This window comes from Notolepis coatsorum, assembly GCF_963971535.1.
Source record: "Notolepis coatsorum genome assembly, chromosome: 13".
In the NCBI taxonomy this organism is placed as follows: Eukaryota; Metazoa; Chordata; class Actinopteri; order Aulopiformes; family Paralepididae; genus Notolepis; species Notolepis coatsorum.
Genome location: NC_140177.1, coordinates 28,588,572 through 28,601,427, shown reverse-complemented (window position 1 = coordinate 28,601,427; position 12,856 = coordinate 28,588,572). Strand labels below are relative to the sequence as shown.

The 12,856-nt window shown below is 44.1% G+C and overlaps 1 protein-coding gene across 1 annotated transcript in view; it reads right to left on the bottom strand.

Annotated features, from left to right (window-relative positions):
• piezo2b (piezo-type mechanosensitive ion channel component 2b) overlaps positions 1-7,280 on the bottom strand; it is a 233,072-nt gene extending 225,792 nt beyond the window's left edge. The window contains exon 1 of the mRNA XM_084327610.1: positions 7,188-7,280. Within this exon, the coding sequence (XP_084183736.1) occupies positions 7,188-7,251 (64 nt within the window). The 5' untranslated portion in view covers positions 7,252-7,280. The remainder of the gene's footprint in view (positions 1-7,187) is intronic.
• Between the last annotated feature and the right edge of the window lie 5,576 nt (positions 7,281-12,856).

The following is a 12,856-nucleotide window of genomic DNA, read 5'->3' as shown; positions in this document are numbered from 1 at the left end:
CGCAGTGGGCAAGGCGCTCGCCACTAACGCAGGATATGCTGGGTTTGAGCCCAGCTCTCGGCATTGCTTCCGGCTTGGCTGGTCGTTCATACTAATACAATTGGAAGTATTAGGGGGTGGGAAAGCCAGTGGGTGGGGATCGGACGTTGTGGACAGCGACTCCTACAGGTCGGTTGGTGCGCCTGTACAGCAGAATCAGGAAGCAACGGGGGCAGCGTGAGCCTCCCACGCGTTACTCCTCGCCGCTGAGAGATCGCGCTGTGCAGGTGAAAAGATGCAACAGCTGCCTCCTCGTGTACCGGAGGGGACACGTGATGCAAGGCTTCGTCCACATTGCAGCCGACCAGTGGGAGGCATGGTCTAACAACGTTCGAGACAGGGGAGGGTAGAATTGGCTTATACGAAATTGGGATGGGAGAAAAATAGAAAATGGGGAGAAAAAGTAGATAAAAAAAAATAAACCTTAGTCCGGGACAGGCCTAACGTTACGTAATCGAATCATTTCAACTCTACGAACTACTTCGACGACCTGAAAAGTGGACATGTTGCTTGCGGGGGAATATTCTATCCTTCTAAGGAAGGTTCTTCCTTCTTTTGATCTCCGACTGCCGTGTGTTGACTCTTAGCTGATTTATTTGATCATTTATCCTATATGCATGAAATCTCTGACAAACTGTCTCGTTTCGTAAGCTCGTCGTCACTGTAAACGAGGGTAAACTCTCGAGTCTCACGAGTTGAATTAAAGGTTTGAAATCCTGACCATCTCCCGACACCCAGACGCCTCAGCCAGGCTGGCTGACCATCTACCGACACCCAGACGCCTCAGACCAGCCTGGCTGACCATCTCCCGACACCCAGACGCCTCAGCCAGCCTGGCTGACCATCTCCCGACACCCAGACGCCTCAGCCAGCCTGGCTGGCCATCTCCAGACACCCAGACGCCTCAGACCAGCCTGGCTGACTATCTCTCTCCCTCCATGACTCACCATCTTAGGATTCCTTTTTTACACAAGGAAATGAAAATAAACTCCCTTTGTTTTGAGACGTCCGATTACTGTAAAAATCCCCCTTTTTCTTGCCCGTGAATAAAGCCTTTGTCTCTCTCGGCCGAGGCTAGTGTCGTCGCGGAGCACGACCCCCCCCCCCCCCCCCCCCCCCCCCCTCGGTTTGAAAGAGAGCGAAGATCTGGCCTTGGAGCTGGTATTAAAAAGAGGTCCAACCGAATGATGTAAGGCTCGTTCCAACAACATAAATGTCATGACCGCAGATAAGGCGGCTTGGCCAGAACCAGGCACGGGAGAGATAACGGAAGAATTTAGGGCTCCTCTAACCAAAACAATAAAATGCACAGCACCTCAAAGCGATTTGACTATTTCGATAAAAAAAAAAATCCCTTTCTTGGGAGTGAATATACAATGGTATGTAAATAAGAGTGTTATTTTTTTATAAAGGACTAGCACTGGGTTATATAAACAGATGTGAAATAAGACACTGGAGGCCAAGCCTTCCCAGCGGCCCTGCGATGCGTCCTACAGAGAGACCAGCATCTGCACGTCCTACAGAGAGACCAGCATCTGCACGTCCTACAGAGAGACCAGCATCTGCACGTCCTACAGAGAGACCAGCATCTGCACGTCCTACAGAGAGACCAGCATCTGCACATCCGTTGGCACCTCTTGTCTGCCTCGCTGTGGCTTAATCTGTTGGAAAACCTACTGTAGCCTGACCAGCTCCAACCCCTCCCCTCCCTGCTCCCACTCCCACACTGAGCCCCTCCCCTCCCTGCTCCCACTCCCACACTGAGCCCCTCCCCTCCCTGCTCCCACTCCCACACTGAGCCCCTCCCCTCCCTGCTCCCACTCCCACACTGAGCCCCTCCCCTCCCTGCTCCCACTCCCACACTGAGCCCCTCCCCTCCCTGCTCCCACTCCCACACTGAGCCCCTCCCCTCCCTGCTCCCACTCCCACACTCCCTGCTCCCACTCCCACACTGAGCCCCTCCCCTCCCTGCTCCCACCTCCACACTGAGCCCCTCCCCTCCCTGCTCCCACTCCCACACTGAGCCCCTCCCCTCCCTGCTCCCACCTCCACACTGAGCCCCTCCCCTCCCTGCTCCCACCTCCACACTGGGTGTCTGACATGAGCCCCTCCCCTCCCTGCTCCCACCTCCACACTGGGTGTCTGACATGAGCCCCTCCCCTCCCTGCTCCCACCTCCACACTGGGTGTCTGACATGAGCCCCTCCCCTCCCTGCTCCCACCTCCACACTGGGTGTCTGACATCAGGTAAAAGACCACCTTTACGAACCCTGGACGGATGCTCAGACGGTAGACTCATACCCGCCGAGACTCTGGGCATGAACTCATAAACAGAGGCCTATTTATGAATTGTAGCTGTGTGTGTGTGTGTGTGTGTGTGTGTGTGTGTGTGTGTGTGTGTGCGTGTGCGTACGTGTGTGTGTGTGTGTGGTGAGGGGACTGAGTACACATGTGTACCCAACAGGCCTGTGCTTTTGAATAGAGGTGCTGTCAGATAGGCAACAGGAAACAGAGAAGATGCAACGTCACCAGACAACTCTTTCAGTTAAACACGCTTCTGTACATAAGAAAGACAGAGAGAATGGCAAATATTGGGAGTGACGTGCGCACACAGACAGACACACACACACACACACACAGACACACAGACACACACAGAGTCACACACACATACACCAATGTTTGGAGTCAAATAACATCTAGCTATACATTTACTGTAGCGTTGCCTCTGTAGTCTGTACTCATTCACTAGAGGAGCTACGACAGAGGAACGTTGTAATCATAGAGAAACATGACATTAGAAGAAGAAAAACTAATATGAATCCTAATTTAGCACAAACAAAGCCAAATATGTATGATGTGTGCTTTCATCATTAAAGATCTGAATATTAAATATCCAATATACTAGATACCTGCCATCTACACAAATACCTTCTATATACTTACTTATATGCGTGCATATAACACATATAACTCTGTATGATAGCATGTACAATAATGCTGTATACACCGTATATATTCATATTTTTTCTTACTGTATATATATCCATCCACATCTGTCTGTATATACCTACATATAATCCTTTTTACATATCTGTAGATAGGCCTACTATATCTATATCTGTACATATCCCTTACCTACTCTTACTAGTTACGCTGCTGGCTAGTATGACTACCACCAGTGTATTTATGCCTATATCACTGTACATATGAATACTACAACACTGTACATACTTCTGATTAGCACTATACTCAGTAGTACTAATCTATATACTTTATACCCAGTTTAATCACATGTACACTTTACTGTTACATTTGCACTCTGGTTGGATGCCAAACTTCCTTCCGTTGTGCTGTACTTTATAATGACAATAAATCTTAATCAAATCTAATACAGTCAACCTGCAGTAGAACCAAAACGGAGCTTAGAATAAGGACAGACATGGAATCAAAGCTAAACATGTTCTCCTAAGAATCACCTCTGGCAACACAAGTCAAGAGAAGAGGAAACACTGATGTCGTCTCATAGTGTCTGTGTTAGAAGGTCCACTGAGTTAACAATACCCACTTTAGAAGAAGAAAAATACAAGTATATATTTTGTGGAAAACCTGATGTCATGACACTGATATGGAGAATTGATCCTTGGTGTGGAGATGCTGATGCTGGTGACAAAATATTTGTGGAGGCGGGTATGATGTCAGCGTAGGGCGGGACAATATGGGGGAAAATACACATCACACATTCTGAAGGACTTTTTGTTTTAATATCGATAATATATACTGGACATTATATGCTAATCCAACTGAAGTTCATTGTAGCATAATATAACCGATAAATACAGACCCTTGTCTGTTTTCTCATATTTTCATATTCAGAGTTAATTATATTGTTTACACGGTTTATTTTTTTCTCATATTTTTATATTCAGATCTAATGTTATTGTCTATATTCATGTCTTTCTACTATTACCCTGCCCATACCTGTACTTGCCCTCCCCCCTCCCCCATGCTGCTATGACGCCTGAATTTGGGATCGATAAAGGAATATCTTATCTATCTTATCTTACTGTAAGTTCATCACATCGCACGGTAATGGCTGTAAGTGTGATGTCGAATTGAACCTGTCCTTTTCGACCGACATTTCCATTTAGACAACAAAGGGAGTATTGTAATTTCCAATATGAAATCAAAGTCCCACATAGATATATAGTATATAGATGTAGACGGTATATATGAGCCAGGTACACGTAGCAGGACTTAGAACTTTCCACAAACATCCTCTGACCATCCCATGACCTTCGGGAAACGTCTCAACTGTTTCTCCTCCGTCCTGCTGTCCTCCCTGCAGCTACTGTACACAGTTCCCACTTCCCAGTGAACGACTTGTGTTCATTTGCACTTTGAAAAAACATCAAATATTAAAGGTATGTTTACGATAACGGGAAGGCTAGGCTTCTCCCACCCCCTCACAGCCGCATTATTAATTCATACTGTTAAAACGACTTTCCACCAATTAATGGAGACAATGCTTGGCTTCACAATTGCTTTTTGGAAATAAAGGGGGAGTCCGGCCAGTCGAGTGATGCATTATGGTCATGTTGAGTGGGGCTTATCTATAGCAAGCAAGCACACAGCGTGCTGTTAAAGCTTTAAAAGCCCCCCCTGCCCCCCCCCCCCCCCCCCCCCTCTCGTCTCGTACCCGGTCGCAGACACCACACAGTAAAACCTCATCATTAGTGGTCTCTTATGTTAATCCTTTTTCAATTGTGGCGAACCACAGTAGCACCGCTTTACACACGGGGTGACCCTGAGTCAACACCGGCTGCTGTGGAGCTGTGTGTCGCCGCCAACACCTCACCTCTTCACACTGTCACTCGGACTTCTGTCCAAGTATGGCTCCCTGAAACGTAGCAAGAGCGGCACTGCAGTGTGTACTGTACCTGACAGCTCTATGTGGAGCTCAGATGTGCTTTATGTGGAGCTCTAATGTGCTTATGTGAAGCTCGAATGTGCTTTATGTGGAGCTCTAATGTGCTTATGTGAAGCTCTAATGTGCTTATGTGTAACTCTAGTCTGCTTATGTGAAGCTCTAATGTGCTTATATGGAGCTCTAATGTGCTTATCAGGAGCTCGAATGTGCTTATGTGTAACTCTAATGTGCTTATCTCTAATGTGCTTATGTGGAGCTCGAATGTGCTTATGTGTAACTCTAATGTGCTTATCTCTAATGTGCTTATGTGAAGCTCTAATGTGCTTATGTGGAGCTCTAATGTGCTTATCTCTAATGTGCTTATGTGAAGCTCAGACGTGCTTATGTGAAGCTATACTGTGCTAAATCTGTTATCCAAAGGTGTCAATAAAACACTATATTCAGTAACACTGCCTATAGTATTTTATTTTGTATGCCCTTGTAGTTGTTTGATCATTTAACAGAACAGGACAGGACAGGACAGAATAGAATAGAATAGAATAGAATAGAATAGAATAGAATAGAATAGAATAGAATAGAGCAGACCAGTATAGTGGAATATACTAGACTAGACTGGAACAGAATAGAACAGAACAGAACATAATAGAACAGAACAAAACTGAATATAATATAATAGAGCAGACCTACAGTATAGTATAATATACTAGACTAGACTGGAATAGAACAGAACAGGATAGAACAGAACAGAACATAATAGAATAGAACAGAACAGAACAGAACAGGATAGAACAGAACAGAACATAATATAATACAATATAAAATGAGTTGTCTGTAAAGACATAATAGAGTCTGATCAGGGTGTAGCAATAGGCTGTATAAGCAGCACAGGGTAATACAACAATGAGAAGAAGAAGAAGAAGAAGAAGAAGAAGAAGAAGAAGAAGAAGAAGAAGAAGAAGAAGAAGAAGAAGAAGAAGAAGAAGAAGAAGAAGAAGAAGAAGAAGAAGTAGAATAGTAATAATAGAACAGAACTGAACTGAACAGAACAGAATATAATATAATACCTACAGTAAAGTATAATATACTAGACTGGAATAGAATAGAACAGAACAGAACATAATAGAATAGAATAGAACAGAACAGAACATAATAGAATAGAAAATGAGTTGTCTGTAAAGACATAATAGAGTCTGATCAGGGTGTAGCAATAGGCTGTATAAGCAGCACAGGGTAATACAACAATGAGAAGAAGAAGTAGAATAGTAATAGTAACAATAAACTATTTTGTATATGATATCTTTTTTTCCATGGAATATGAAAACGTGTCCCGCTCTATCATCCTATATGATTTCCATGCATGTCTGCCATGCAGCGTGGTGACCTGAGATAGGCTGGTATGAAGCTCGCGCACCGCAATGACTCATATGTTTCAATAGTGTCACTGTCTTATAGAACCGCTTTTCCTTTCGAGTACAAATCCAAAACAAATAGACGTGAAGACCACAGGAGGTCCAACAGTGGCAGATCATTATTCACAGCCTAATCCGCCAGACAGTCCAAAATGTTATAGACAAGGCCTATACTGCAGTAGTCTACCAAAAAAAGTGTAATGTAAGTAAATAATTCATTATCCAATCCAATCCAATCCAACTTAATTTATAAAGCGCTTTAACAAAGTGCTGTACAGAGGGAACATATTAAAAACTATAAGCAGCACTAAAAATAGATAAATAAATAAAAACAAGAGTACCAAAAAAGAGAAGAAAAAAGGTAAACATGGGCAGCAATACAAATTAAAATAGATCAGAGTACTTAAAAAATATTTAAAAGCAAAGGACACAGTAACAAAACGATACAACAATAACACAGTATAATAGTGTGAATATGATGGGTAGGTAGGTTAGGTAATATGTATATAGCCTTTGTGTGGAAATACTTAGTACTGTGGTCCGTGATGATTGATTGATTGATTGATTGATTGATTGATTGAAAAGTTTATTAACAGATTGCAGAATGGGTACAGTAGTACAGTACAGCTCAATACATACAATTGTTAAGGGGATGCAGACCAGAGAAAGACTTTCGTCTTGTTTACATCAGGGTCCCCCATTTTCAATTCATCATAACATATATGACATACATGACATACAGATACATGATATATGATGATAGCCTATAGGTCGGTCGTAAAAAGTTAAAACTGAGGAACAATCATTTACCTGCTGCAAGACACACTGGAAGGAGTAATCTGAAGATCAGTCCACACACCACCTCAGAAGCCATCGCTCGGGGACGCGGACGCCTGTACTGAATCCAGGTGAACGTGAAGGGGGGACTGTCTCACAGAGGGTTCTCTGGCGTCCCAAAGTCCCGTGCTTGGTGGTCAAATCCCGGCTGGCATCAAACAGGTGCGCTTGTCTTCCAAACGCCATGCGTCCACATCTGGACCACGGGGCTCCTCTCTCTGTGACACCTTGGGTTCAGCTATTCCACATTGAAAAGTTAGACATTTGCCCAAGTTTCCCCCAGTCCGCCAGTTATGATGACACCGGTTTGCATTGTCACAGGCATATCTTTGTGATTAAATAAAACAACGTCAAATTAACCATATTCACGGCATGTTGTTGACGCCGCGCAACCACCGCTGTTGACTCCCGATGCGCGCGGAGCGGAGCGGCACTGGCGCGTTGATGAGAGAAAGCGGCCAACAAGTTCTTCTCAGGTCGGGTAGTAGTAGCCCACCTTTACGACTAAAATGAAATTCGCAAAGTTGCCGGAAAATGCCAAGCAAATCAGAAAGCACGATTTTGTAACGTTATGCATTAACTGGACCCACGCAACAGAATAATTTCACCTTCTCTCTCTCCTGTCCTCTTGTGCTTCCCTGACGCATCGGTGAAATTGGACTTTCTGACTTCTGGTCTCCACAGTAATCGTCAATAGTCCACTCTCTACACAGGACCACCCAGTGATTGACATGTGATCCAGCCACTCACAAGTCTTCATACGGGTTAGCGGTATCCCTTTTGATATTTGGAAGCAAGAGGTGGGACCCTGGATCCAAGCCAAGATTCTAAGTGATTGATTGGTTGATTGAACACTTTATTAACATATTGCAGAATGGGTACCAATACACACAATTGTTAAGGGGATGCAGACCAGAGAAAGACTTTCGTCTTGTTTACATCAGGGTCCCCCATTTTCAATTCATCAGGATGTGTCACAAACCTATCATTTGATGGAAATTAACAGGTTATAATTGTACGCTCATTATTCAATTTGTAAACGTTGGAATTGACTTGTGCTCTGCCTTTGGCTGCTAAATGGACATAGATCCGATCTTTTCTGGGGGGGTTTTCGTTCTCTTTTTTATTTTTATTTTTTATTATATATTTATTAAAAAAAATTACAATTAGTCATTACATACAGTGTTGTTTGAGCAATTTCTTGATTTCAGTTTGAGGTATACGACACTGTCCACGGGCAGTGCTTTAGGACAGGAATAAGGAGCTCCAACTATTTTACATAACATCCACCCCAGGTTGGGTCTGCTGTCCACATTGAGTGAAACAGTGACGCCTATTGGCAGTAGGCTGCCGTGCACAGCGGCACGTCCGACTCCACTTAAGCAATCAATGGAACTCGTTAGAGAACCGCAATACTATTCCATGAAATGTGAACGCAAAAGGAAAACTAAAGGTGCATTTGGTAATATTAAACAGAAGCTATATGTATCCCAGTGACTGCATTTTGTCTTCCTTATCTGATGCAATTGCCTGCCTCTGTCCGAGCCACCTTTAGAGTTTACCCAGCTGCATTGTGATATGAAGCAAATGATAGCAAGGATGGTTATTATCAGTCTTTACATGTCTAAGACATACCCTCAAACTTGTTTTTATTCTCAATATTTAAAATGTATTATATCACACTCAGTTTAAAGGAACACGCCAACATTATAGGAAATGCTCTTACCGTCTTCTCCAGAAGAGATACCAATTTCCTCTCTGTGTGTTCAGTAGAAAGGTAGCCTAGCGGATACGGACCACTAGCCATAGCTTAAAATTCCGGGAGAGGTGTTTTTGGCCAACAGCTAGGCTAGTGGTCCGTATCAGAACAGAACAGTTTCCATTAATTTGTGCTAAGCTAGGCTAGCTTGCAGCCGGATATTTCTACCCCCCACCCCACCTACCCAACCTCCAATGTACAGTTTCTACGTCAAATGTATATACTCTCTTTTTTAGACACTTTTTGTATCACAAACAGTACTGTATTTGTAAATCTGGTAGGTCATAAATGTATAGCAGTAGCCTACTGTCTATCTGTATGTCATGTATGTCGTTATGATGAATTGAAAATGGGGGACCCTGATGTAAACAGGACGAAAGTCTTTCTCTGGTCTGCATCCCCTTAACAATTGTGTGTATTGAGCTGTACTGTATTGTACCCATTCTGCAATCTGTTAATAAAAATGTCAATCAATCAATCAATTCTACTGACCGCACAGAGAGGTAATTGGTATCTATCTTCTTGTCCGACTCTGGAGAAGAAGCGCATTACCCATAATGTTGGCGTGTTCCTTTAAGTATTGAAGTATTCTGTGACCCTGTATAGTTAGATGTGTGTGAGGATGAACAACTCTCCCAACACCAGAAGCCAAAGAACGCAAGATTATAACGTGGCATCAAGATGTCTGGACCCCCCCCCTCCACTGACAATCGACTGTATTCACACGGCAATGGCCATTTTGCTCTTGCGGAAAGGAACCCAACCTTTTTTCAATGAAAAGCATGCTTGCATATAGGCACGTATTCCAATTGAAATGAGTGAAATTATGAAAGTAATTTACACAAGAATCCTCGGGCGATCTGGGCCTCTGTGGTCTGGGCCTCTGTGGTCTCTGGGGTCTCTGTGGTCTCTGGGGTCTCTGTGGTCTCTGTGGTCTCTGTGGTCTCTGTGGTCTCTGTGGTCTCTGTGGTCTCTGTGGTCTCTGTGGTCTCTGTGGTCTCTGTGGTCTCTGTGGTCTCTGGGGTCTCTGTGGTCTCTGTGGTCTCTGTGGTCTCTGTGGTCTCTGGGGTCTCTGTGGTCTCTGGGGCCTCTGTGGTCTCTGTGGTCTCTGTGGTCTCTGTGGTCTCTGTGGTCTCTGTGGTCTCTGGGGTCTCTGTGGTCTCTGGGGCCTCTGTGGTCTCTGTGGTCTGGGGTCTCTGTGGTCTCTGTGGTCTCTGTGGTCTCTGTGGTCTCTGTGGTCTGGGGTCTCTGTGGTCTCTGTGGTCTCTGTGGTCTCTGTGGTCTCTGTGGTCTGGGGTCTCTGTGGTCTCTGGGGTCTCTGTGGTCTCTGTGGTCTCTGTGGTCTCTGTGGTCTCTGTGGTCTCTGTGGTCTCTGTGGTCTCTGTGGTCTCTGTGGTCTCTCTGGGGTCTCTGTGGTCTCTGTGGTCTCTGTGGTCTCTCTGGGGTCTCTGTGGTCTCTGTGGTCTCTGTGGTCTCTGTGGTCTCTGTGGTCTCTGTGGTCTCTGTGGTCTCTGTGGTCTCTGTGGTCTCTGGGGTCTCTGTGGTCTCTGTGGTCTCTGGGGTCTCTGGGGTCTCTGTGGTCTCTGTGGTCTCTGTGGTCTCTGTGGTCTCTGGGGTCTCTGTGGTCTCTGTGGTCTCTGTGGTCTCTGTGGTCTCTGTGGTCTCTGTGGTCTCTGTGGTCTCTGTGGTCTCTGGGGTCTCTGTGGTCTCTGGGGTCTCTGTGGTCTCTGTGGTCTCTGTGGTCTCTGTGGTCTCTGTGGTCTCTGTGGTCTCTGTGGTCTCTGTGGTCTCTGGGGTCTCTGTGGTCTCTGTGGTCTCTGTGGTCTGGAGACTGAGGCGTGTTTGGGCCAGTTGGTAATTCAGACGTGATCTATATCTATAGTTGCCATACATTTTAATTACTTAACCCTAAAACTACTCCAGTAGCTGGTGACCCATGGGTTCTGACCTCTCTGGATGAATGCTTACCAGTAGGGGACTATGTGATGTGCACATTTCACTTGCCTATCTAGTGTAAATTGTCATATCTTTTTATATGTATAATTATTATTATAATTTGTTCCATTATTTGATAATGATACAAAACAAAACAGTATACAAGACAAATCATATATGAATATATAGAACAAAACAATATTATTATTATTATTATTATTATTATTATTATTATTATTATTATTATTATTATTATACACATATATACAGATACTGTATACACACACGCACACACACATATATATATATATGTATACACACATATATACATAATACAATAATATACATATACATTACATTATATACATAGACAAGACAAGACACAAAATAAACAAAAAACAACTAAACAAACAAACACAACTCATCAAACAAACACAGCTAATCAAACAAATAAGCAAAGAAACAATGACTACAACAAAACAAACAACAACTATCACCCCTAACCAACCTCATACACAGACGCACAGTGCACTTTCTCTGTCAACCTTCCTCCTTCATCTCCTTCTGTCAGTATTCCTCCTTCCCTCTCTCCCAGATCTCCTTCTGTCAGTATTCATCCTTCTCTCTCCCAGATCTCTTTGTCAGTATTCTTCCTCCTTTCTCCTTAATCTCTTTCTGTCAGTATTCCCCCTTCTCTCTCCTTAATCTCTTTCTGTCAGTATTCCTCCTTCTCTCTCCTTAATCTCTTTCTGTCAGTATTCCTCCTTCTCTCTCCTTAATCTCGTCCAGATTACCACCCATCGACTTCCACCGCTAACTCTGCCAATTGAGTTAGTATGACGGCCGGCCCAAGCCGGAGGCAACGCCGACAGCCGGAGTCGAACCCGGTGTCTCATACGTTGGTGACGAGCGCAATGTCCGCTGCGCCACCCAGCCGCCCTCCCAGACCTCCTTCTGTCAGTATTCCTCCTTCCCTCTCCCAGATCTCCTTCTGTCAGTATTCCTCCTTCCCTCTCCCAGACCTCCTTCTGTCAGTATTCCTCCTTCCCTCTCCCAGACCTCCTTCTATCAGTATTCCTCCTTCCCTCTCCCAGATCTCCTTCTATCAGTATTCCTCCTTCCCTCTCCCAGACCTCCTTCTGTCAGTATTCCTCCTTCCCTCTCCCAGATCTCCTTCTATCAGTATTCCTCCTTCCCTCTCCCAGACCTCCTTCTGTCAGTATTCCTCCCAGTAGTAGGGGACTATGTGATCTCACTTGCCTATATAGTGTAAATTCTTGCATCTTACAGTGGACTCGTGCAGCGTAGCTCGCTTGTGAGTGACATTATGATATAACATATTACATGATGTCATAATGCAGTTCAGCCCAAGTGATGCAAAGGGGGAGTACTCTCACAAATAACATTACAATTTATACTTCCACATATTCATAATTTCCTTTTCACTTTAAACAGAGTACTCAGACAAAATAAACCGCAAATAAATTCAATAATTTAATAGCATTATAAAATGGGGTGTTTCCAGTTTTCTTCTTTTTGTTTTCTCAGAATTCTATTTTAAGAATTCTACCCGGTAGCCATTGTAATCACAACACCCAAAAGGGTTAAATGTTAAAATAGAGTGCCAAAAGAGTCACTATTTCTATATCTTTCATTGCCTCTTAAAGCTCTACATCTGTGTGAGATCATAGATGAATTGGTGAATGCCACTCATTTAATTAAATTAACATACACAGTATGTTATTATTCCTGTGCCCCGGGACAGCTCGCTCAATACCTTGTGTACACGCTGCATGCACCACTTTATTTTACTCTTCTACTGTACTATAATTTGTATTGCCTGTATTTATGTCTTTCTACTATTACCATGCCTGTACCCCCCCCCCCCCCCCATGCTGCTGCTATGATGCCCGAATGTCCCCAAGGGGATCAATAAAGGAATATCTTA